We start from the raw sequence: 27,392 nt of genomic DNA on the forward strand, positions 1-27,392 counted from the left end.
TACAATGGTAGTTTTATAGAGTAAGACTGTCAACAATACTGCATTATAAAAGTACCTTTTTGCCAAATAATCCAGGATTATAACTATCAGTTTTATTTATGAAATACATGAATATTTAAACACATTTCTCTCCATAGTTCCTGTTACACTAAGTTGAGCAGAGCTAAAAATACTGTCCTACAGTTGAACCTGATTGCTGACCTCTGACCTGGACCATCACTGTCTGACCCCTACACATCACAAGGTTATCTCACACAGTGCAGACTGTATGGGCAGTTATGCTCTTTTATGCAGGGTGGGTGTGAAGAGCATTATGGGAGAGTCACAGGAGTGGGGGGAGTTTTTATAAAGCTGGGACAAAGAACCTGAACAGAAACATGTTCATTACAGAGAAGGTCACACAACCTCCAACTGTAAATCCCACCATCAGTTTTTATTACCTCGCTTTGCAATGCCAAAGCATAAAAATCATATATATTACATTTTTAATAGACATTTCAGCACTTGATATTACGGTATGATTAATAAGAGAAAAATATCAGCATCTTTCATAACGAAAACACGTTTAGGTTTCATGTTTAGATCAGGAATCTGATTTGCACTTCAGTCTTTAGTCATACCGCCCCACATAGATGATGGATGGATAACAAAGGCACAGACGGTAGACAGAGATGATGCTCCAAAGCAGTTTCTCTCAGCCAATTCTGCAGAGTAATATTAGCAGATGCCACTGATAGAATGAAATGTGATGCGAGTGCCAGTGACAAGCTGTCCAGCTCTCGACATTAGTTTGACAGATAACATCTGGGAGTATATAACACAAGCACGGAGCTGGCAGTTTTTAAGAGCCAGTCAGAGGGAGTTCAGCTGGAGTCAGAGCTTGGGTACTTAACAGAGTAATGTGATCGTGCAGGGACGATAGCTTTATTTAAAGTGCTAATTTGTGGTGGGTCTCTCCCTGTAAGTCAGAAATATTGTATCCAGTGTGTTTCTGAGCAGAATCCATGCTTTGAATGTGATGCAGTTTGTCACACATGAACAAATAAATGGGAAAACGGTGAGTTCACAGCCTCGACCAGAAAGCAGATCTGAAGAACAAACGATTAGAGTGAGAAGGAAAAACAAGCAGCAGGCGGTGATTAGCAGCGTCTTATTGTTTCACCAGAAAGACAGCAACCAGGCTTCGTGCATATTAAACATCCCTGTGTTTTTTCTCTCTTTCCTCTTTCCTCCTCCTCCTCTGTCCCCCTTCAGCACTCCTCCACTCCTTTCTCCGCCTCACTCCTCTCATCTTCTGAGACTATAATCACCACACTTACACTTCACTGTCACTCCACAGTGCCAGTGTGAATGTGTGCACTTGAGTTTTGCCAGTCTGTTTGTGTGCTCTTAAACTTGTACGTGTGTGGGTGCAACCTATGCATATCTGCGTCTGTGCTGACTGTGTGTGTGTGTGTGTGTGTGTGTGTTTGCCTATGACTGGGACGATAACCCTGTAATGGATGTTGGGTAGCATCACTGATCTGTTATATAAAGGGACATGCAGATGTAAATATTTAAGCTACATCCGTCTGATTTCTGAGAGTCTGCATTCATGATTTGACTCAGAGCATTCTTTGGTTACATGTTGCTAACTCTGGGCTGGACCCACTTTTTCCTTCATAACTGCACAGATTCAGGTGAACCAACAGATTTTGGTCCATGTTGACATGACAGCATCACACAGTTGACGCAGATTTGTCAGTGATGAGAGTCTCGCTCCATCACATCCCAAAGGTGCTCAGTTGGATTGAGATCTGACTCTGGAGACCTTTGTGAGAACGGTGAACTCACTGTCATGTTCAAGAAACCAGTTTGAGATGATTTAACCTTTGTGACATGCTGCCCTATCCTGCAGGAAGCAGCCGTCAGAAGACGGGACACACTGTGGTCATGGGGGGGGCATGATCAGCAGTGATCCTCAGTACCAACTGAGCATCATGCAGATGCCACAGTCTACCTCAGAGACACAAACCAGTGCTGTAGGGCCGGGTGGTTCGGGGCTTTCATGTTTGCAGCATTGTAACAAGTGGCTGTTTGAGTTATTTTTGACATCCTATCAGAGAGACACATCCTGACCTCCACCCTCTGCACTCTGGCATCAATGAAGCATTTTCTCCCAGAAAACTGTTCTCTGTAAGTTTTAGAGCTGTTTGTGTGGGGAACGTCCCAGTGATCATCTGTTTCTGCAGTACTCAGATCAGTCTGTAAGGCACCAGCAACCAGTCACTGTGACTGGTCAGTATATTAATGCTGCTTCATAATGTCATATATTATCTGCATAATGAAGAATGAAACTGGGTTTACTGGGTTATAGTTTAAACAACTTGTTGTATTTTTGCTTTGTTTTTAGCGTTTGTATAACTCGAGGTGTGAACGAGACTTTACAAACTTCAGCTTTACAAACGCTAAACTTGTCAAATACTGAATATAGAACAGACTTTAAAAAACATGGACGTGAATGGTTCAGGTTTCAGGTAAGTTCAGGTAAGAAGGGAAACATATTTTTTTGTCTTCATGTTTCGATTTAAAAAAAAAAACAGTTTTGTGTTTGAGAAAATATAAATTTTGTTCTCCTCTAAATGAATAGACAAATAATAAACAGCTGAGGTGTCAGTGAGTAATTTGGGGTGAAAGGTGACCCATTAATTATGGAGCAGGTCAGGAGTGTGTTCTGAGATTCACCTCGAACTCGTCCAGTTATAAAGTCAGAGGAACCACTCATCATCATATTTCATATTTCCCAGGTTTACACCCTCTGGGTCTCTTTGCATACTGTTTGTCTTGTTTCAGACTGAAACCATGTTCCACACTGCACTGACACACTAAGACAACATATTAAGAGCCACATTGTTACCAATAACTCTTTTTCTTTGTGTTTTGTTGCCCTTCAGATCACCAGAAGCTGGAGCGAGAGGCTCGTATTTGTCGCCTGTTGAAACACCCCAACATTGGTGAGGATGCGTCTTTCTTATCTTAGCTTTAATTTTCATTTATTCGTGATACAAAGTAAATCACATTTTAGTTACTTTTTGTTTGCAAAAGCCAACATGTTGCTGATTTTCTAAAAACATGAAGTAGAAATAAATTGTTATTCACGTGTCGATGAAACCGAGCCCTTTACTCCCAGGAGCTCCGGCTCTATTGTAAACTCGTATGATGTAAGACTCAATTATTTTGACTCCCCGTGGTTTCTACCCCACGCGCGCTCTCACTCCCTCTTCATCGCTTCTTTTCCCTTTTTTTAACCTCCTGCTTAAAATGCAGCCGTGTTAGAAACTCTTTGAATAAACATCAAAAAGCTGCACAGGAATTGTCTCGATGGGAAAGCGTTCAGTTTATCTCTCAACCTCTCTTTCTCTCGCAGTTCGTCTTCATGACAGTATATCAGAGGAGGGCTTCCACTACCTCCTGTTTGACTTGTAAGTCATCCTCCTCATCCTCCCTGCTCCTCTTCCCCCTTTTCCTTTTTACTCCTCCCTCTCAGTTTTCCCAGCTCTTCCATATAAATAAACGATTACATAACTTATATTTGCCCCACCACCACCACCACTACTGCCACCCACGCCCTCCACATCCATCTCTCAGCAATTCCCTCCAGTTTCCATGGTAACGGTGTGGGAAGGGGGGGGGGGGGGGGGGGGGGCTGAAGCAGGAATCCTTGATTTGAAGCATTTATAACCCACCCTCTCCCCACCACCTCCTCCTTCCACTCCAACTGTTTCCAGCTTTCCTGAATGTGTGTGTGTGTGTGTGTGTGTGTGTGTGTGTGTGTGTGTGTGTGTGTGTGTGTGTGTGTGTGTGGTCTGCTTTTACAGGGTGACCGGAGGTGAACTATTTGAGGACATTGTAGCCAGAGAGTATTACAGTGAGGCCGATGCCAGGTAGGAGAGTGAATAGGTGCTTCTCTCTGTCCTTGATGGTCTTTGTCCTTTGTTGTCTTCTTGTCTGTTCTCTCTTTTTTCTGTTCTTCCTTTTTTGTGACTCTTTCCTCCTCCTCTTCCTCTCACTGTCCTCTCCTCTTCCTTCTTGCTCTGTGTCGTCTTGTTTCCTGCCCCTTACATCCTTCCTCTGCATGCTTCTCTTCTTTTTCTCTCTTCTGTTGTATCTCCTGCCTTTTCTGTTCTCGTCTGTTAGCGGTACTCCTTTACTTCCTGTATTCACTGTCACACTGCTGCCACTTTCTTCTTTTTTCCCCTTTTTTTCACTCTTTCTCCTCTGTCCTTTGCCTCTTCCTTTACATCAGTTTCACAGTACTCCCCCCTTCCCCCACACACCCACACAGGAGTGAGCTTTAAGCCCAGGCTGAGGTTTGACCACTGTGGGTTTCAAATCCAAATTATACTGTGGTGTGCAGTTAGGCGGGAAGTTACAAACACCCACGAAAATATAACTGAAACATCACTGAATAATAACAACAAGAACTTTATTTATACAACTTTAAAAACACAGTTTATGAAGTTCTTTGACAGACAAGCAAAAGCAAAATAATAAATTCAAACAGCTGAGAAAAAATTGTAATAAATACAAAAACAAAATAATACTGCAGGAAAAATACACACGGAAAAAAATGATGATGATGTGAGGACCATTAAAAGCATCACAGCAGGTCTATAAAAACCTGATCGTAGTGAAGCGAAAGAAGGAAGTTGGTGCCATCAGGGGTCCTGACGGGTGGAGCAGCGTAAGCTCTCAGAGCTGACTCTGTCGAGCAGGAAGCAGGTTCAGATCTAAGGCTGTGAACTCGGGTTAATGGGGTCAGTATTTCTGCTCTGCAGCGTGAGGTCAGACCCAGACGTGCTGATGAGCATCGGCAACGTCTTAAAATCAATTCTAAAACGTACAGAGAGAGAAAGCAGGACGGTGAGACCACAGTTTGGTTAATAACACCTCGATGTTTCTTCACGTTCCTGTTTTTATTAAAGGGGATGTATGATGACATCACTGTGTGATGGACAAAAATATGCTGCACTGCTCTGTATTCCTTTAGAGCAGCATGCTTTAACGAGGCACTGACAGGAAGTTTAAACCATGATGTTGTGTTGTAGACGTTTGGATGGGTTTACATTAAATTCCAGGTGACTTTTAGCAAAGAGCAAAACCGAAAACACAGAAATGAACTGTGATGCAGTCAGAGAGCTGCAGCGTCTGACTCTAATTTGCCTTTTAAAGGCAAAGTGCAGTTCAGCTCACTGCGAACATCATCAGACCTCGTTTAAAAGAAAGCAAATGAAGGCAGGAACAAAGCTGTGTTTGTTGTAAATGTCCAGTTGGACTGCAGAGTGTGAGCGTGGCACAGCGAGAAGCTCTCAGCACAAGTGCTTCGATGGAGGCATCTTTAGATTTTGTGTTCTCAAAAAGCAATCATGTGATTTCAACCAAAGGCTCAAAAACAGTAATTATTTACTGGCACAGGAAAATGGGAACGCCGGGATAATGACAGGCCGTGCACCAAAGACCCAAAACCTGCTTTATATCCGGCACACGAACGGGCGCTGATGTTTGTGGAGCTCTGATTGGTCAAAGCTCAGGTATGTTTGAGGTGCAGGTGGTTCAGGGTACACCTTTATACTGTTACACTGCCCACCCCATGTGTGTGTATGTGGACAGTCTCACCTGCTTTCTCTTCTTGATTTTTCCTCCACTTTACTTTCTTTTTCACACCCCCCCTCCCCCTCCCCACCACCACCCGTGCTGTTTTATATTTCACACCCACCACTCGTGCTGACTCATCGACACACACACATGCACACAGTTCACTTTTTAACCAATGGCGGAAGAGGAAATGGAGTAGCGGGGGGGTGGGCAGACAATAGGCTGAGAGAAGAGTGAGAGAGATGCTCGACACCGACAGTTGTGATGTGGGTGTTCGTCCATTCAGCAGCATTCAAGCAGGATCGTCTGCTGTGGGACAAAATCACACCAGAGCAAACGGCCACTTTCAGCCAAGTCTGCTGAAGTGCTGTTAGCGTCCACTGTGACAAAGGCTGACTTTGACTGATGATGATGATGATGATGACTTGGGTAAAACCTCGAGGACCGCTGCACACAGTTTACTGACATTAATCACAAATCATCAAATTCAGTAACTCTTATTAGTATTTTCCATGAAACACAGCACTAACTGTGCCTCAGATACATACAGATTCATACACTGTACACTGATGTCTCAGTCATTTTAATCCTGTTCCTTATGGTCATTATTTTTAGCACCGGCTCCCTCATTAGATGCATCTCTGCGGGTGAATTGTTTTGTTATTCAGGAAAATATTCATATAGATGTCAGCTGCTAATGTCATCTTTTACAACAGGCCCTTATATGAGTCACAGTGAAAAGGTCATATCCCACAGTGCTCTGTAATTTGTTCACTTTAATGCAAATGTGAAGTCTGGGAAATATAAAAGATTTTTTTAAAGAAACTATTTAAAGTCTTTGCAGCTTCCAAGAAACATAAATGCATTTTTTACTGTTTCTATTATATTTAAGCTTCTCTGCTCAGTGTGATACCATGTAATGTTACAAGTGGGGAAAAATGCATGTACAGCAATACATGTGTTATAGGTTATATACTGATACTGAAAACTTGGTACTTCCTGACTCCTCTTGATGGTGCATTAAATGATGATGATATAAATGCAGCTACAGTGAAATCAAAGCACACAGAATTCCAGCTTTTTGCCTTTTTAGAGGAATTCTTTCCTCAGACTTTGGGATGAATCTGAGCTGAAGCTCTCGTCTCTGCACAGGATCGCTGTGTCCCGATACCGCTGTTATTGTGGGCACGGTGTTGTGATAGGATCATCTTGTGAGATATTCTGTGATTCCCACGCATACTATAATTTATGTAATAAGGGTGACAGCATATCTGAGACAGCCAGAGAGATGTGCTATATATAAGTCTGACTTTCATTCACTAAATTACCGTTTTGATGGGGTCAGACAAAAGAACGATGAAACAGTAGATGTGGCTCTATTGTTCTGCTGCTTCGAAATTAAAAAGTTCCTTTCTGGTTTGAATCTTTGTATCAGAGACTGCTGTCTCATTTATTGCAACAATAGTTCAGTGTTTTACTCTATCTGTGCTCCTTTAAACGAATGAAAGTTCAGTATGTGTCTGGTTGCTTTTCTGCACCGGCGGCCGCAGACCTTCAGCTGTGTCTCAGTGTGTCGCTGAAAGAAAAAAAAGGTGGTTGTCTTATTTTGTTGTCTTTGCACTCATTAATTTTCTAAAAATTGTGCTCATGGTGAAGGCCGTAAGTGTGCTAATTATCTCTAATTTTTGCCCGTTCGTCTCCGGTGCTCTAAAAAGGACAGCTGTTTGCAGATCTGCAGATTTAGGAGCTCAGAGAGCTGCCAGCAAATTTTTCCTTATGTGTAATTCTGAGGAACTCTCCCATTCACAGCTTGATGGAGTGATGGATAATAATAGGAAATACAGAAATATTCCTGTATATGTTTTTATATGTTTGAGTTCAGGCCGGCAGGCAGCTTCATCCTACACCACCCATAAACCTGCAGCATGTGCCACCCACCTTCTAACCCTTCATATGCCCTTCTCACACACACACACCCACACACACGCACACACACGCGCACACACACACACACGCACACACACACACACACACACGCACACACACGCACACACACGCACACACACACACACACACACACACTTTCCTCTCCCCTTCCTTCTGAATGTCACTCATCCAGGCCAGTACACTCCCCCACCCCGCTCCTCCACCCTCGCTCCCTTGGAGACCAGCAAGAAGTGGGACTTTAATTAGCTGCGATAATTAGCCTCACTCGCACACAGACCCCAAACTGTGCAGCACAACACCTTGTCGCCCCCTGTCAGAACCGAGTTTCTCCTCAGCAGCGTTTGATTGGATCGAGGCCGCCGTGTTTGCTTCTGAATTACAAATAAAGCTGCATCGAGGAATCTTTGCTCACCGGGGAGCAAGAAAAACAGCGGCACGCAACACCGTTGATTTATTAAGCTGTTTTGCCTCTCGTGTTAGCGAACATTCAGAACCGTCTCAGGAAGTTCCTGCAGCTTTTAGCTGTAGTTTGTCCTCACGGTTTCTAACTGTGGCTCTTTGTTGTGGACAAATCAACTGAAACTAAGTTCAGTTGATTTTTGTAGAGAAAATGCACAAAAACAAGAGTTTTCTCACCCTGACCCTGCTGATTGCTTTAATTCACCATCTTATTTTTTTATTATTGCTGAATAGGACCCATCACACCAATTTACTCTCTGGTTCTGCTAACGCTGATTTGCATGATTCACAGTCCTTATTTTTCTCATAGTGGCTTCCTGCAGCCCCACATTTATCCACTGATTATCAACAGCTGTCTTCTAATTAGCTGAGGTGCACTTAAAAAATCTAAAAATCATCGGGGTGAGGGCCGTGAACTTCTTATAGCGTGTTCCAAGATGCCCGTGTGAGGATGCTTTGGCTCAAACTGATGGAGCACGAGGCCAGAGTCCAGACTTGAACCCTGCTGAGAACCTTCCGGATGTTCTGGAGAAGATTTTAGGGTTTGGTTAAAAAACAAACTCGACTCTGAATGGAAATAAATGCATAATGATGCCACAGTGAATGCCACGCCTGCATCAGAGCTAAAGGTGCTCCAGGGAAACGCTGGCCATGCTGTGAGGGGAAATCTGATGCAGTGTGTGAGTGAGTCTGCAGACTGAGATCAGCAGTGAGTGCTGCTGATTTACTTTCTGCTCGACTGCAGTGATGCGCTGCCATGAACGTGCTTTAGTTTCCATGGTGAAGTATTTTGAAAGATTGTTTTGTTCTTGTTTTTTTCATCCTCACATTTATTTGGAACAGAAAACACGTCAGTGAATCTATTTTTTATTTTTTTTTATCATGCAGATAAAAGAAGACGTGTTTAATTTTATTACTTTGTGCTGCTCAGTATTGAAAGCAGGCATATGTGAGAAGGTACAGTTTTTGATTTTCCTCCTGGTGTCAGTGGGACGTTACAGCTCAAAGTGCTGAGCAAGACACATTTTTCAGCCAGTATGATGAGGGTGGCACTTTTTCCCTCTTTGGCCCCCCAGGAGTCCGCAAACATTCAGTCGTTATTAGAGGCGTGCCCAAACGAAGCAGCAGGATGGAGACGCTCGCCTGTTTCTAAATGCCAAACTCGGTGGGTTTCTGTGGGGTCGTACGCTGTGTCCACGCATGCGTGCGCTAAACTTTCAAATCACTGTCACGTTGTATCAGACGGCAGCCCAAGCAGCAGCATCAGGAAGTGTGAATAAGTGAACAGAGCAGGTTATACTGAAGAGACGAAGCCAGACGGTGTGATGTTCCCTGCAGCCTCTTATCTGAGTAAGTCAGAGGCATGTCCTTCCTGAAAGAGTCAAACACAAATAGTTATCATAACCGCTTAATGATAAGTGTTAACTGTGTGACTCACACAGTGGCTTTATCTGTACTGTACACCTACCTATGCTTTCATGCAGTGCTGCTTTAAAGTCCTCACTCTGGGGTGGATCACTACATGTAGCTGCCTCTCTGTTCCCTCCATTCAGCCATGTGCAGAATCAGGAAGACCCTTTTTAAACAGTGTTCACATAATGAGGGAAATCAGTGGATGTCTTTAATGCACTGTAACTGAGAGGTTAGTCGAGTGGTTCCTAAAGTTGCTGCAGTTGTGTTACGATGTTGTCACGGCTGGTGCAGGCAAGGCAGGGAGGACCCCAGTGTAGCACACGACGAGAGCAGGTTTGGTGTGCAGGTTTATTTAAAACAGGCTTCAAACAGGATACAGGCGGATGGGGAGCCCAACATAAAGACACATACAACTCGAAACACTCGAAAACAAAACACACAGCTGTTGTCACACACACACACGTGGACAAGACGAGGACCCTAACAAAGAACAGAGGGAAAACGAAGGGCTTAAATACCCACAAGGGGATCAGGGCAAGTGGAAACAACAGGGGACGACAGGTGAACCAAATGAACCAAATGACAAAGGGGAAGCAAAACTAAACACAAAGCACAGGGAACACAAGACTGTCAAAATAAAACAGGAACTGACTAAACATAACAGACGCAGACCTAACACTGAAAACTTGACAAGGGCAATATTACAAAATGAGACAACCAGGGAAACCAAACCGCACACTCAAACAACAAACAGAGAAACCAAAAGAACCACCAAGAAAACAACCTAAAAAGTACAACAAAAGAAAGCTACACAAAAGAACTCAAAACGCTGGGCCACCGGCCCAGGATCATGACAGATGTTGTTTACTTGTTGCTCATTTCAGCACATTAAACAAAGGTTAATGTTTTTACTGTTTATATAACGCCAAATCACAATAATGGTCACCTCAAAGCATTTATTCTGTTTTTAAGGATAGGCTCAGCATTTATTTCAGACAGATGATTATTGTGTAACAGATTTTGTCTGCTTATTCATATGTTGTACATGTTCAGATTCATGTGTGTGATCATCTGTCCTAACGGGACCAAAAACTGCTTCTTAGTGATTAATATCATCACCCACCAACATCTTGTTCTGTTAAAATGCCTCCAATACAATGAAGTAAACCTCTTATGTGAGGTGTCTTTAGTGTGATATTATAACATGTATGGATGCAGATGTTGATGTTGGGCAGCTCATGAAAGAACTGACCTTCCTTTCAGTATGCTGTGTGTAAGCTCAGCACAGGAGCTTGGGTCAAAGGTTAATTGTTATCTATGCAGTCTGTGATGATGATGATGATGATGATGATGGTCAGTTGGTTAGTCTTGAAGCTCACTGCAGAGAGGTGCACTGAGCCTGCAGCTCAGCTTGAAAATGATTATATGATCTTTATTTCACCTCCTCAGGTTTCTGTGCTTTGAAATCAGGATTTCCTATAAGAGAAATATGGTTTTCGGTGCTGACGAGTATCACATCATAAGCTGGGCATGTTGTTTTTTTCGGTGTGTTTCTGAGGAAGCACACATACGCACTGTAGATCTCTCTGATTCTCTCTCTCAGCCCTCCCACTTATTAGGCACTGTGTGGGTGTGGATCCTGCAGGCTGCCTGTCTCCTTGCGCCTGCTATTAGTCACATATTCTGCACATTATACTCTGATTGCACTGAGCCTGCATGCACACACACTTAAAGAACACACACACACATTATAGCGCGTTAGTTTCATGTATCTCTTTGCAGTGCACGCATGGTGATGTTTTCCTTTTAGTGATGGAAAAATAGCCTGGCAACAGCCCACCAGTCTCTATGATTCAGTTTCATCCTCTACATCAGCGTTCCTCTCATGTGTTATTATCTCTCCTCTGCAAAAGGTTTTTATCTTCACTTTCACAATCTGTCATCTTTTTGGTTTCCTCCTCTCCTCTCCTCTCCTCTCCTCTCCTCTCCTCTCCTCTCCTCTCCTCTCCTCTCCTCTCCTCTCCTCTCCTCTCCTCTCCTCTCCTCTCCTCTCCTCTCGTGATGTTTTTTGTCTGGCAGGTTGTTCTGCTGTGGCTACCCCCCCGTCTCTCATCATGTTTAAAGAAGCAAAACAAAATGTTTTTGTCTCCTCCACCTGCATTCACTCATCCATCCCTCTCCCTCCGACACCTCTACCTGCATCCATCTCTCTCACCTTCTCCTTTCTCCCTCCCACCTGCTACACGACCCCTCCCGCTCTCTTAACCTCTTCTCATCTTTCATTATCTTTGCCCTGTCACTCATTTGGCATCCCTCTTTCTTCTCCTTCATTTCTCCACCTTCACCCCTGTCTGTACATTCCTGTGGTCCATCCGTCTCCATCCTTTCACCACCCTCTCCACTCCTGCCGGCCCTCCTCTCTCTGTTTTGTCTTCACAGTCACTGTATCCATCAGATTCTAGAAAGTGTCCATCACATTCACCAACATGACATAGTGCACAGGGACCTGAAGGTTAGTACATGTAGAGCAGCATCTGCATCCCTCACCCCCCTAACCCCCCCATCCTTTTGCTTGCTTCCTTTGTTTCTTTCCTTCTTCCTTCCTTCTTCCCTTCCTCCCTCCCTCCTCGATCTCGTCTGTTCGTCTCGTTCCTGTCAGTTACTGGTCTGCTGTCCGCCTGTCCGACTTGTCTCTTGGTATGCTGTTATGGTTTATGCTTTCTTATTGTGTTTTAAATTTTAATTGGAGGACCCTGACCTACCTCACCCACCCTCCCTGATCCATCTGCCCTCCCACCCTTTTCAACCTTTTCTTTTTTTTCTTTTTACAAGCACCTACATAACAAAAGCTCCTGTTGCACTGACTGACTGCCAGATCTATTAATAAACGCACACAGTCACCTGCAGCAAGCACACAACTTTCTGCAGGTGCAATAAATATCCAGGCCATGCAACCATCAGTTTCTCCCACCAGGCTAGTTAAAAAAAATCCACAACTATATTTACTGTCCTCTTCATTGATTTATTTTTTCTTCCCTCCTACTCTATCCTCTCTGGCTTTAAACTGCTTACTGTTCTCATATTGATCCTGTATTTTCAGGACAGCCTCGTTTAACATCTTTATAGAGGTGTTTACAGATCTCAGGCTACAAGACAGCAAAAATAGGAGCAGAGATTATAAAACAATTATAATGTTTTTAATGTTTCTGAACTTCTGAGATATCCTGTTTCTTCCTCCTGACCTCAGAATAGTCAGACTGTAGCACTGCTGTAATCAAACCTTTCCTAGGATGCTGCTGTAATATCACCGTAATGCCAAACATCAGCAGCAGATATTACAAGTTAAACCCACTTAATCAAACTCATCTTACACATAATCTCACCCTGATATAAAGTCTTAAAAGCGATTTCATAAACTTTGCGCTGATTATTATTAGCACTCATACAGTGTCAGGTAATAGAAATCCATGTAGTATACTAACAACACACAACTTTATGGTTTTGTGTCTATTTGCGTCGTCGGGCTGTGCGAGGTTTAGACCTTCTATAACTGCACCTTTTATTCAAGTTTATAATTAATCAAACGCCTCTTTGAAAACGTACAATTTACAAGTTAAACGTGTTTTTGCCGCCGCACTAATCTGTTCTATCTAGAACCGCGCTCGCGTTATTTGAAGCCCTGTGGTGCATCTGTGGCTGCGATCCGTCGACCTAATTATTCACATCCTCTTTGAAGAATGTTGCAAAATGGGCCAACGTAGCAAATGTAAGTTGTCAGAGTGGATTACATTATACACAGAGTGTACACAAAGCCATACGTGAGTACCACTGTGTGCAAAAACGTTACATTTTAAATCATCCAAACGATGAAACATGAATGCTGGTTTACACACAGGAGCAGCTTTCAGTATAAATAAAGAGAACAGTCTCAGTGGTCACACACTGACACTCCCACAGGGCCCGTGGGCATCATTATAGCTCACTGCTTACTGCTGCGAGGTCGTGTCACAGTGCAGGTCAGTCCCAGCCGTCTGCAGCGCTCTGCTGGTGTCGCCACAGTTACAGGCCACATGAATGTGGTGACGGGGAAATGTCGGGAAATCGGTTTGCAGCTGGGAAAAGTTTGACGTATAACGTGTATTTAACGTTGGGAAAGGGTGCATTTAAACCCAGACCATGTTTTCCTAAATGTAACCAGATACAGTCTTTTTGCTGCCTAACCGTGACCAATGAGAGAAGAAATGTTACAGTGGGTGCAAATATTGAGCGTGACGTCCATGACGTGACCCTAACAGATCCTAACCTGTCCTAACACACATACTCTGCTATCTTCATGTGTTCACAGCACACACAAACTCACATACAGGCAAGTAAGAGAGCTCAGCAGATGAGTGTTGGAGGAAGCTTAGAGAAACACACACACACACACACACACATTTTGTATTGCCTGTACACTTACATATTTATCTATGAACGTGGATACAAAGGAGCTCGCACACGTTTCAGGTTGTTTGATGGCACATTTATGGCCACATGCTGGTGTGACCTGCCTAGTATTTATTCACTGGGAGACCTTTAGAAACAAGACACAGGATTCTAATTTACAGCCCTGAACTTTACAGTGTTGCCAGTCCGTCCCTCTCTCCCCGTCTCAGTCTCTGCCGCTCTCTTATTTCTCTCATGTTATAATATTTCACAGACCGGCCCGATCCACCCTTTATTGCACTCTATGGCTGTAATTCAGCCTTCGAGGTTTAGCATGACCGTCGTATCAAAATATCTCCCTCTTTGCAGCTCGGTTTCTTCAGCTGCTGCTTTACCGACTTTTCATTGTTTACTTGCAGGAGTTTATTGGATATTTGATTTGCCTACCTGTGCAAGTACACTTTGTCAGTGATTCACTGTGGTCGGCATCTGGGGTTAAATAAAACATCAGATAGCATTTAAAAAAAAAAAACATGAGTTGGTTCAGACTTCTCTTACACGTATCCAGTTTCCAGGATTTTAAACCACATGAATAATGTAGAATTCAAGGCCGCATGCAAGCAGTAATCCATGTGGCTGTGGTTGCTCCGGGAGTCTGTGAACCGAGGCATGAAATTTAAAGGTAACAGGAAAGCCCACAGACATGATGATGATGATGATGATGATGTCTGTGGGCTTTCGTTTAACTGCAGCTCGGTTCAGTTTTATTTAGTTTGTTTTAATCCAGGTAAAATAAATGCCATCTGTAAGTTATTTTTAAAAATTTTTTTGTACATTTCGCACCAGTAAAAATTTAACTGTTGAGCGTGACCATGAGAGCAGCAGAACAGGGAAAAATCCAGGATGTGACAAATTATTTGTCTTTAACTGCGCAGTCACCGCGACGTGTTACAAATAAATCACATTAAAAAAGAAAAATGCAGCCAGCTGTTTCCTGTCCGACTGTATGGAACAAACTGATGGACAAATTCCATCATGAAGCTCTGAACTTCCTGATGTTTTCACTCCTGATGTGACCAGTGGTGGTGGTGGTGGTTGGGGGGGTGGTCTGACCTACACCCTCATCAGTGATAATCATAGGCAGCCCCTCCCTCATGCATCCCCAGCTTTACTGTTGATTTGACCACAAAATGCACTTCACATTAATTCAATAAGACCTAAAATAGAAAAAATATTCAGAAAGGTGTTCACAGGTCAAGTGAGCCAAACAGTCATTTTCCTCAGACGTCTGTACAATCTGACAACCAGAGTCGCCCACTACTGGCCATTAGGCAGAATGCAGATTTAAGACACTTCTGCATGACTGTGTCCATCTTTGATATTCAGCCCTCGATCACAACTAGCAAAAGGGAAAAAAATTAGTGGAAAAAAATTTAAAAAATAGTCCAAAAAAGTTGAAAATGTGTTCAAAATAAATATCTTCTATTGAGAAATTCATAAATTAGACTTCTGAAAAATATTATTTCTACTCATTTGTTTATTTTCTTACTTTATTAAAGTGAGTTAATTTTGTGTGCAGTGGTAAAGGGTGCACCTTCCTTCCTGTAGCGAGGCCCTCCTGATTCTAGTTCAGTTCAGATTTGTCATTGCAGATAATTTTATATCAGCTGAATATTTTACAGTGAAATAACTCGGTTCACTTTGATTTTTGCATTTTCAGAGTAGCTTTAATAATGCAGCAGAAAACATGCTTCAGTTTCATTCAGTGTTTATGGTAAAGAAAAACTGCCTTTAAACAAAACTGTAAGAATAAATAAAACTTGTCAGTGCACAGGAAGCATAAATGCACGGTCACATCAGAGCATTTCCAACAGTGCAGGTGTGAGTGTGTGTTAATGCAGCTCTGCATTAATTCACACCTCCCCCTGCTCAGATATATCATCGAATTTCTGCATACACTCACACCTCGATCGCCCCTCAGTGTCCCTTGCACAGTTTTTGGATTTTGGGGTTTTATTTTTAGTGCCTGAAGGCTTACTGACATCAGAGTGACTCCTCCTGTCAGCAGAGGCCAGCTAGACTGGCAGTAGACATGGCATTGATCCCAGACACATCTTGTTATTAATTGCACAATGACTCACTCCTTCCCTTACCTCCTCCATCAACGCTTTCTGTAGCCCCCCCTTGGCCAAGCATTTCGTCACACCCCTCTTATATCAGTCGAAGCTTATTGGCTAATTCACGGAGGGAGGTGGGGCACGGAGAACCCGCCCGTAGCCAGCAGCAGTAAATGTGTTTCTTAGCTTGGTTTGTCCAGCAACATGCTCACTACTAAGAATAGAGTACCAAAGACAAAGATCAGAGGCTGTATCATTGGTTATTTGCAGATTAGATTGACCCAAAGGAGTCTTCTGTTGCATACCTCTGACCTTTCAGATCCACCGAGTCAAACCCGTGGCTACAGCCAGCCCCCCGAAAACTTCACCTTAATGAAGGTCACTGATGACGTCTGATGTGCTGGAAGGTGTTTGCTTCACAGCCACAGTAGCCATCTAAAACTTAGGTCATCTTTTATGTGAGAAGCTCAGCAGAATGGAGAAGCCTGAACATGCAGTCCATTTTTTTGTCATGGAAATGATGTTACAGTAGGTCGTACGCTGGGTTCAGCCTATGTGATATCAGCCTAATTATGGCCACAACTCAGGGCAACAGTCCTTTTACCTCATGTAGCTTCATAATGGACAAAAACCCGTCTTGCATCTGGACACTAGGTTGGTGTATATGTTATTATTGGACATCATCTCCAATGTGTTGTGATCATGGGACCAGCAACTCATGATTTAAGATGGCAGCACTGTGTGTTACTGTCTGATGAAGAGCTTGAAACATGAGAGCTTCCATGATATGAAAGTAGTATGTGGACACGTCATAAAGTCCAGACTGAAACTTTAGCACGGGGCCGGCACAGACGGGTCCGGCAGCCAGTGAACCTTTTATTTATTTATTTATTTATTTTCCTAAACTCCTCAGCTGTGTGCATCTGTAACCATAGCAACATGAAAGAGGAAATGAAGTGACACAAGATGGCCAACGCCGTACGCACCATGATGGCGGTGGCCGTTGTCACTTTACATTCTTTACTTTGAAATAGGTAGCTCCTCCTCCCTGATGACATCATCACGATTGATAGGCGAGCCGTCTGCCAGTCAAACAAATGCGAGACTTTATGACTCTGTAATCAGGCAGAAATATGATGTCGTCAGAGCTCGGCGTTACATTTGGATCAAATGGACGTTTCTGAAACTAAACCCTGATTGGCTTCATTTTCCTGTGTATCGTTGTGGGTCAGCTGTAGCCAATGAAAGGTCAACGCAACAGAAGAGCCCTTTCTACCCCTTTTACCTTCCATAACACCCCCACCCCTCACCTCACCCCACCCCCACCCCCCGGCCTGTGCATGCGATTGAAGCGCTGCTGAGACTAACATGCGACCCCCCCTCCTTGGTGTTTGCATGCAGTCATTGCATCCAGCAGATCCTGGAGGCGGTGCTTCACTGCCATCAAATGGGCGTGGTGCACCGGGACCTGAAGGTGAGTGATGAGGATCACCTTGTTATCCCTTGAGTTGTATATTTGTGTCAGGGGGGGTTGTGGGTGTGTTAGTCTGTATACGTCTGATTTATTGATGAGAAACTGTATTATATGTGCATGTAATGTCACTCGTCATACAGCCTGCAGCTGACTGCAGTCACCTTCCAGTTGCTGCGGGGGGGGGTTCAAACATGCAGGTCACTCTTGCTGACCCCCCCCCCCCCCTCTCTCTGTAACCTTCTTAAAACAGGGATTTCTCATTTACACAGCTGTCCCATTTTTATTGATGGCTCTGAGATCTATCAAGAGAATACTTAATCTGATCTCTGGTTCATTTAGCAGACAGAGAGGGACGTGAACTATTGATTATCGGGCGCCCTGTGAGGTTTCGATTGCCTCTGTAGATCAGTTAATGGCTTAAATGTGACAGCTTGTTTTCTGTAAAGACCCGTTAATTAACTTGTAGCGTTCTGAGGTTTCCTTCTGCCGGCTCAGCCCGTTTTTAGAGCTGGAAACTGAGAGCTTGTTGCTAATCTTGAGCTCATTAATGCGTTTTCACATTGTTCTCACTGCTCTCAGGTATTTTTGTTATTCTCAAGATGCTTTTTCAGTTTTCAAAGCAACACCTTAAATATAAACCATGTGTGAATCAGCGTCTGTCTGTTTCCCGTCCCTCTGCTCCTGTACCTGTTTGCATGCCTGTCTGTTGCATTTTGTTTTACGTGATGCACCTTTACCGTCCAGTAGACCTTTATGCAAATGTCAGTCCCAGCGTTCCAGTAAAGGCGTGATGCGTTTATCAGAACTGTTGTGGCTGTGTCTTTATTTAGCTCACACACCGATCCGGTTTCACACCCGGGCGCTGGAGAGCGCTTCATGCAGCAGGTCAAAGTGTGACGACCGAGGACAGTCTGAGGGACAAGAACCCTCAATCAGGAGCTGGGAGACAGAAAATGAGATGATGACACGCGTGAGCCGTTTCACACGTGTGCCAAAGCAACATCTATGTGCAGACTGTGCAGCAGATATTATATAATGTTTTTGGCATCTCAGAAATGAAATGTGTACTGATCCTCGGGCTGTATGTTTATGTGGCTGGCAGCCTCGGCAACAAAACTAATGGAAGAAACAGATCTTATAAGATGCATTAATTAAGCTGCAGTATTCTGTACTTACACTTAGGTCAGACAGACGTGAACCAGTTTCCAGTTTTTAGGTCATATATAAGATAAAGATTTTTGTGTCTCATGCAAAAAAACCCAAAATGACCTTTAATTTGATCTGGACACATTAATCTTATTAAGTACAATTTTTGTCAGTGTAAAATGAATTAGGACCAATTTTCCTTCCACACTGCAGCAATTTTCTTGAAATGGTGAGCTTTCTTAATAGAGGTCTACGTCTGCACCACTTTATCTGATGGCAGCATCCTCAGGTCCTCTGCAGGCACAGAAATAAAAGGGAGGAGAGGAAACCAGGAATCTTTCCATTTCAAACACCCACTCGTGACCTGCTCTCCAATACAGACTTTTCTATCAGCTGTACTCCGTCTCTCTCTGCCCTCCTAACCAGTTGCTAGTCATCTGTGTGTGTGTGTGTGTGTGTGTGCTAAAGAGGTGGAAAAGGAAGCTGTGCTTATGTCAGATGCTGATGGTGATCGCTGCTGTTATGTCTGAACATTCGGTTGTTTTGCATCACGTTCGTGTACCTTTTTGGTGGAAGCGGATGCTTCATCGTGAATGCCGCCCACATCCGTTTTCCTGGATTATCTCCGTGCTGCAGTGTTGGCAGGTTCTAACTCCCCATTTACAAAAGAGTAAAGCCTAACCAAGTGGTAGAGCCGGGAGAATGTGATGACACGAGGTAGGCGCAGAGCCTTCGGATTACCGCTTCACTCGCTCAGTCGCTCTCTTCTACTTATGGCCTCACAGGCTGTAAAAGAACACTTTCAACTCTGTGCTTTAAGTACGCCGAGTGCCTCTAAACATGTTAGCAGAGGAGCAGGGAGAGGAAGTCAGAGGATGCAGAAACACATGCTGCTGCATCGCCGGGGAGGCAGTGCCAGAAATGCAGTCTAAATATATTGTCCTCCTTCTCCCAAAGTTTACATTAGTGCTGCTGTCTGCTATTTACAGCAACAACTGCAGCAGCTAACTGGGAGAGCGGGGCGACTAAACGGGTGGAGTTAAATGAGCAGAGGCGAAGAATTAACAGTTTCTTCCTGGAGTTCACGATGAAAGGCTGGTATTAGGTCGCCTCTGGTTATCGGCTGAAGGAATGTACTATTGTCACAGACGTCAGTGGAAAAGTTACCGTATTTCCCACCAGAATGCTTTATTTGACATTCAAGATTGCCGGTTGCTTTTACGTAGGCAATGATTAAGTGAGAGTGAGAGAGATGTAGTGAGTGAAAGTGAACAGGAGCAGGGACCAGTGGGGATTGCAGCCCATTATTAGAGCCCTCCTCTGACAGAGAATAATGAGGCTGACTGTAATATCTGGGCCACAGAGATGGAGACTACAGGGCCGCAGCTCGTCACATGAGGCTGGGACAGAAAGCACTGCAAACTGCACAAATGTGGACTAACCTTTACTGCATAGCTTTTATGTTTCCATGCATGTGCTCTGTGTGTGTGTGTGTGTGTGTGTGTGTGTGTGTACTGAATAAAGTGAGGAAACTGTAGAAACTTTTGCATGCGTAGATATTTACCCACAACTCTTCCCCCCTGCTAGGACACTTCATGTGTTTTGTACCCGATTCTCCATTTCAAACTCTTAACGGCAGCCTTTTTCTGTCCTCTGCCCCCCCGCAGCCGGAGAACCTGCTCCTGGCAAGCAAGTGTAAGAACGCTGCAGTGAAGCTGGCCGACTTTGGCCTCGCCATCGAGGTGCAGGGGGATCAGCAGGCCTGGTTCGGTGAGTGCGGTCACATCCGCATCGGAAGCTGTAAGCTATGAAAAGGTTCACGATGAGCACAGTGATAGAAGCATAGATGTTAGTGAAAGATCGGGTCTGAAAAAGCCGTGGCACAGGTGCCTTAATCCTGCATTTTATCATTTAAAGCCCCAAAAAACTACAAGTTTTAGTTTTTCACATAATAAAAAAACCATGCACTGAATGAAGTGAGCCTGAGCTGATGCACCCGTACTGATCAGTGATGGTGTCTGTGGTATTCCTCAAGCAAGAGATTAGCCGGTCCTTCACAATCAGCTCATGTTAAAGCCTCAAGATTTCAGTCCGGTTTGCACCAATAGGTCAGAGCTCACTGCAGATTATGCTGCTTTCTCTATAAGCTGACCCACAGATAGCACCAACACAATCTGCTGCTTTGAGCGTGTCACTCAACTCCATGTGGGGGTTTTTTCCTGCAGGCTTTGCTGGCACACCGGGGTACCTGTCCCCTGAGGTACTGAGGAAGGAGGCATATGGCAAACCTGTGGACATCTGGGCCTGTGGTGAGTTCAACAGAGAAATGCACACAGCACACATATGGTGTTTCCTAGATGATGAAAAAAATGGAGAAACAGAAACTGACTGAATCGCAGTTTCTAACTGTGTGTGTGTGTGTGTGTGTGTGCGCTTGTTTGTTTGTCCATGTGTTTTTGTGTGTGTCTCAGGGGTGATCCTCTACATCCTGCTGGTGGGCTACCCTCCTTTCTGGGATGAGGACCAGCACAAGCTGTACCAGCAGATCAAGGCTGGGGCGTATGATGTGAGGCTCCTTTCCTGCTCCCTCTCATTCCTCCCCTCCTGCTGTAACGCCCTCCCCTCCCCTCCCACTGCCCTCGTTCCTTTTTGGCCACGATTACATAAGTCAGTCACCTCATTCATATTTCAGGGGGTGCGAGGGAATGAGCCTCACCTCAGATCACACTGAACTCGTTGCCAAATAGAGAGAGAGAGTCTCTGGCAGTGATTCTGTGATCAGAGGACACAGACCTCAGTGTTTATGCCTGAGCACAACAGGACCTGATGGCTTGAGGATTTCTTAACAAAGTGCTGGGGGTGTCTTGGACTGTCCTTTGGGTCCTCGGGGAGTGCTGGATGCACTGTTGACATCCTGAGGTCACTCTGCAGCTTTCCACTGTAGACATAATTAAAGCTGTTATTTTAGCACGTCGTGGTGTGTTACAGATACAGATGATCAGTTATTTAAGAAAGAGAAAAATGTGTTCTAGACTCAGTGCACGTAAAGGTTGATATTTCAACCATTTTTCTATTTTCATAAAAAAATCAAGTTATTAGAATATTTTGAGGTTTGAGTAAATTAGACAATATAAATAAGGTCCTCTCTGGTCTAGTTCAGTACATGCAGCCATAATCATGGGGAGGACCGCTGACTTTACAGGCGTCTCGATGATGATCCCTTCTGTGGCTTAAACCTCCACGAGGAGGATCACAGAGCGCCGCATCGAAGCGCATTAATGGGACGGAAAAGTGTGGTGGCCTCAGCCTCGAGAGGAGCGGACTGAGACTGAGACCCAACACGGGAAACATCAAGCCCGTCCTGCAGCAGCTGTGACATGAAAACATCGTGTTTTACTGCATTTAAACTATCTGAAGACTTTAGACTCTGTGAATGTGATGAGATTTATGGCTTTTCTCTGCCTTCAGTTCCCTTCCCCAGAGTGGGACACAGTCACCCCAGAGGCCAAAAACCTGATCAACCAGATGCTGACGATCAACCCAGCCAAGAGGATCACTGCTCAAGAGGCCCTCAAGCATCCATGGGTCTGCGTAAGTGTCCCCTCCCTGACAGACGAGCAGACAAAAGTTATTTGGACACATCTGGATGCCTTAAAACCACTAAATCAGGAAAACGAGAGATTGCTTTGTAGCTTCTTCCTCAGCAGAAATCTGTATTTGTCATCCTCTTCCTCTCTCCTCTTCCTTTTCCCAGCAACGATCCACAGTGGCATCTATGATGCACAGACAGGAGACCGTGGAGTGCCTGAAGAAATTCAATGCCAGGAGGAAACTCAAGGTCAGTGTGCACGCCCCCCCCCTCTTACACTTCGTCCCCTTCTGCTCTGATAAGCTCTCAGTCCTCAGTCCTGCTGTCCTCACTCACTTTTATTACCATTATGTTAGGGTTACCAAGACATTCAGATAGCACTGCTGTGGTTATACGTTAGCATAACTGGGTAGAATTAGCCTAAAGTACAAAAGATGTCATTTTGTTTATTGATATATGAAGTCAGTAAACACTTTGAGTTATGGGAAGGTTCCTTTCTGCACTGATTTGTTGCTGAGATTTTGTGTGGCTGCAGCAGCTCAGCAGGAGCGACACTGTTACCCTGCTGCCTCCGGCCTCTGCGCGGCTTAAACACCAGCACGGCTGAAACGCAGGCGGCTGCAGGCAACTGTCGCACCATTCAGCTAACCTGCCATCAGCATCCAACAACTGTGTCAGGCTTTTCACTTTTAAAAACAAGTGGCAAGGTCAGATGATCAGCTGCAGAGTGAACAGGAATCTGTGAATTAAATTGAAATAAAAAGTCAAGTATTTTTTTTTTTTTGAGCTTATCGTATACGTCATGGTGTTCTTGATCTACAATAACCTTTCAACAGATTAGGATTTATGTGGAACTACTCTGTTTTTAGCTTTTAGCCCGTAGCAGGAGGCCAATCAGAGAGCTTTAATAAAGAGTCGATATCAAGAGTTAACAAGTCGACCCAGAAAAGAAGAACAGAGGTACCAACGTCTGCTCAGAGCTGAGCGAGGGCCGTTTATTATCAACATGTTTACATGTTTAAAAATCTTTTTCTAGATTTTCCTCCAGTCCAGCTTTAATTTCTTATAATTAGGTTGCATGAAGTCTCATAAATGTCTTGGTTACATGGTTACAAACCATATCTTGTAACCATGTGAGCTACATGTTTCAGATATGCTTCATCTCTCTCTCTGACCTTTCAGACATTTGTCACTGCAGTCTGATTACAGGGAGCGAGGGACGTGTTATTTGATCTGTTCTGATTTTGAGCAGATCATCGTCTCTTTGTTTGAAACCATTTTTAAAAAGTCGGCGTCTCCAGTTTGGGACCAGAGAGAAAAGCTCTGCTGTCCTCTCTGTTCTTTGTTTCGTTCTCACTTCTTTTTTCTCCATCCTTTGTCTCCTTTCTTCCAAGCTCACACATTTTAGTTTGACTGGAACAATACTAAAGAACATTTCTCTGTGTCTGTTGTACCAACTCAGTCTGCAGTCACGCTGTTAGCCTTCATCAGTCTGGGCCTGTTGGTGAATAAATCAGAATAAATGTTCTGTTTGTCCGTCTCAGTTTTTTTTTGTATAATTTGGGTTTTAATTTGAGGTTACATCTTTAGTGGTCATAAATTGTCTTTGTACTGCGTATCAAACACGAATTGTGGCGTCTTTCAATAGATTTATTCATTTTTTGGACTTTGACCTGCTACAAATCCAGATTGTTCCAAACGAAGATGTTTAATTGATTTCGAGCAGCAGTGTTTTAATGTCGGGTGAATGACGGCTGTGGTCCATCAGCTGCTAACAGAAAAAAATGGATTTTAATTTCTATAGAAATGTCAAAATCATTGTTTGCGGTTAAATCATTTGAGCTCCTTGTGTTTTCTTCTCAGGGGGCCATTCTTACTACCATGCTGGTTTCTCGAAACTTCTCTGGTAAGTGTTTCTTGAATCCTCCATTTTTGTAAAGAAACATCCGTATCTGTAAACCAGCACCTGCCAATATCTAATTTCTAGAAGCAGTTTTAAATCCAGAGACTTTAGTGCATTGCTCGTTGTAATGCCCAAGTACTGAGTTCACTCACTTATTGATTATTGGTAAATTTGTAACAGCCTGTTTGGACATGCCACCATGTTGAAGGACTCACTGTGGCTTTAAAGAGTACTTCACCTCAAACCTGACCTACTCAGTGTATTTACACATGATCTGTGCTCCCTACAAATCTGTTTAACCACTAATGAAACACAGTGTTTCCCACAGGATTACATTCTGTCTGTGAGAGTATAGCCAAGGGTTGGCTGGGTGACCTGCACATGTGCACTGCTGTGATGGCAGATGCTCATGTTAAACATGGCCAGTGGCTGATATGATAACATTATTGTACATAAGTAAAAGTAAACTGCTCTAAAACGTCTTGGCTCAGAGAGAAGGGAAATCCTTAAGAAGGTCATCTGCAGATCTGACTTTGAGCACAGTAGCCCCACCCACCTGCTGTTTGAGGCAGCCAATCAGAATAAAGTCGAGTATTAAAACAGCTTATTTCAGAGGATGAAGAAGAGGCTGCACGATGAAGATAAACAAGGAACTGCCATGCAAAGCTACTGTAGCAGAGCCCAAATATGGATCCCCGTATATACGGGCCAGGCCGCTGTATATGCTGTATATGCACTTTATGACAGTAGATAATGGAGCAATAACTGTCTCAGTCTCCAGTGAGTCTCTCGTAGGATGGGTTTGAACTGTAGTTGCTGATTGTAGCCCTCGTTCTGCTCTGCAGCAGCACATGAACTGCGTCCCTACCTGCTGTAGGTTAGAGCGGCCCTCCTTTGGATGAATGTTAGCCTGCCGTATGGAAACGTGAGACGGGCCGCTGGGACCTGTTTAGCAATGGCAGAACTTTCAAAATAAGTGTGAAAGGATTGTTCACTAGTAAAGTGGTGGCATCGTTCTCCTGGACAGGTGAGAAAGAAAAACGTTGTTGTCTGCTGCAGGATCCTCTGCAGGGAAGTGTTTCTGTGGGAAACACTGTGGTAGAAACTCTTACAGAGAGAAAAGCAGAGTGGACACAGTAAAAATGGTGGCATGTTCCTTGTAAACACAGGTAACTAAAAATTTGGTGACTCATTTGTCTCTCTTTTAAGAGTTTATATAAAGATTAAAGAGCATGATTTCAGAATCCCATTTTCATTTCATCTCAGTGCAGCTTCAGTGTTTCCCTGGTTTCACAGCAGCTGCTGACATGATAATGAAGTACTTTATAAACAGACTGTTAAATAATTTAATAGTTTCACATTATCTTAAAATCATGTCCAGTTTAGTAAAAACATCGGCACATGGTTTCTTCTCTGCCCTCACGCTCACACCTGAAGTTTGATTCACATTTAATGGCATTTTTTCAGCTACAGGAACTGAATCAGCCACACCAGAATCCTGAAATACAGTATTTGGAAAATCATTTATTTATTCTGTGAGTCTTTCTGCACCAAACTGGAACAACCAAATGTGGGGAAACACTGAATCGATCTGCAAGCTGTTGATGTGTTTGTGTGTGTACTTGTCTTTGTGTTTGTGTGTATCTCTGTAGGTTTGTTGAAGGTTTCACACGATCTTCAATCTGTGCTTTAATTCGGTGTACGTCTGCACCCCCCCTTCCCTCCCAAACTTTGGAAAATCATTTTTTTCAAGCTGGGAATTGTAGCTCTCTTCTTTTTTTTACCCATAATGCATTACATGGATAAATGGGGACTTAGCAGGTTAAGTTTATCAGTCCTGTTGTGGTCAGTGAAATGAGAGCTCATCCATAATCTCAAAGTACAAACTTTAGTGCTTTCAAACATTCAGAGTACTCATTTTGGAGAGTCGTACCCACCGAGTCTTTACTTACGTACCACTGTGTATCTGCATATATAAATGTTTGTATACGTCTGTGTGTGAAAGCATGCAGCTTCAGTAAACATGACTCACAGCAGCTGATTTATCTCACACACACACACACACACACACACTCTGACCCAGGCGCGTGGCCGCTCTCAAAGACCTTTTTCCTTGTTAGAAAGCAGCTGAATGAGTCAGAGAGTTAGAAAGTAGAAATGTGAGTGGCACGTCAGAGAAAGGTCCGATGTCGGTGCTTTATGCAACGGGTTGCTGTATTTTCAGCATATATTATGAGTCATGAGTCACACAGATCAGTTGATCAGCCTGTGCTGATACAGAGGTGGTTCTATTTCTCTTCACATTTCAGGGTAAAATCCTGCTGTAGTCATGCAGAGATGACATTCAGCTTTTCTTAGTTTAGGGATCAAACTCCAAACGTACTAACAGTGGCTTAATTCTGCATCATCGTTACATCATCATCATCCTAATATTAACGCTCTTCTCAGGTATTTGTAGAGACAAATGGCGATCTTTAAGTGTCCACGTTCGGGTTTCTGTCTGTCGTTTCCTCTGGTCTGTCAGTGGATCCATGTAGAAAAATACTGTCAGTGTTTATGTGAATTAATCCTTCCTCTAAACTAATGAGACCTGTATGTCTCCGCCCCTTTTGTTTCTCACCTGTTCTTTCATCCCCCCCATTCTACCTGCCCACCTCCTGCTGTGTCTGACACCCCCCCTCCCATCACCTTCTTTCTAAATGTCACTGCACCCTTTCTCCATCTTTACCTCCTGCTCCTCTCTCACCTTTTCCTCACCCTCCTTTCCTCCGTGCTTGTGACTCTTCTTCATGTGTGACTGGGTATTTGACTCTTAACAGTGGGCAGCAGGCAGACCACCGCTCCAGCCTCTGTCACTGCAGCCGCAGCAGCTGTAGCTGCAGCCGCCGGCACCACTGCAGGGCTGGTGGAACAAGGTATCGCGGTGGCTCACCGAGGGCATGCCACCCCTCCCACCCTGCCCCTGTCTGTACCCGTCTGTTACTCTCAGCTTCTTCTTCTTCTCTTACTCCTTCTTCTCTGCTGCCCCTCCCTCCTTCCTGAGCATGGGAGTTCAGAGCATGATGGCTGACCACACTGCTGACTACACCCTCCCTCCACTCAGCAGCTGCCATATTAGCTATGCTTCCATCTAAATGTTACCAGGTTTTACACAATAAAGGAAAGAAACTAAAGATTTTTCACTGAGTGAATTATTTTAGCTTCCATATTTGTTTTCAGACTAGTGGAAATAAATAAATACGCATTTAGTTTTTAATAACACTTTATTGGACATTTGTGCAAATT

The 27,392-nt window shown here is 43.8% G+C and overlaps 1 protein-coding gene across 4 annotated transcripts in view; it reads left to right on the forward strand.

Moving 5' to 3' along the window:
• Positions 1 to 27,392, forward strand: part of camk2b1 (calcium/calmodulin-dependent protein kinase (CaM kinase) II beta 1) — a 68,970-nt gene that overhangs the window by 10,639 nt on the left and 30,939 nt on the right. For 2 of the 4 annotated variants that reach the window (XM_030738488.1, XM_030738490.1), the window contains exons 3-12: positions 2,934 to 2,993; positions 3,407 to 3,461; positions 3,858 to 3,923; positions 17,397 to 17,469; positions 20,283 to 20,385; positions 20,841 to 20,924; positions 21,087 to 21,181; positions 22,084 to 22,206; positions 22,370 to 22,453; positions 24,068 to 24,110. In XM_030738488.1, coding sequence (XP_030594348.1) covers positions 2,934 to 2,993; positions 3,407 to 3,461; positions 3,858 to 3,923; positions 17,397 to 17,469; positions 20,283 to 20,385; positions 20,841 to 20,924; positions 21,087 to 21,181; positions 22,084 to 22,206; positions 22,370 to 22,453; positions 24,068 to 24,110 — 786 coding nt within the window. Of the gene's footprint in view, positions 1 to 2,933; positions 2,994 to 3,406; positions 3,462 to 3,857; positions 3,924 to 11,892; positions 11,966 to 17,396; positions 17,470 to 20,282; positions 20,386 to 20,840; positions 20,925 to 21,086; positions 21,182 to 22,083; positions 22,207 to 22,369; positions 22,454 to 24,067; positions 24,111 to 26,926; positions 27,023 to 27,392 lie in introns of all 4 variants that reach the window. The other 2 variants (XM_030738491.1, XM_030738489.1) reach the window with 2 other exon arrangements.

This window comes from Archocentrus centrarchus, chromosome 9 (genome assembly GCF_007364275.1).
Source record: "Archocentrus centrarchus isolate MPI-CPG fArcCen1 chromosome 9, fArcCen1, whole genome shotgun sequence".
NCBI classification, from domain to species: Eukaryota; Metazoa; Chordata; class Actinopteri; order Cichliformes; family Cichlidae; genus Archocentrus; species Archocentrus centrarchus.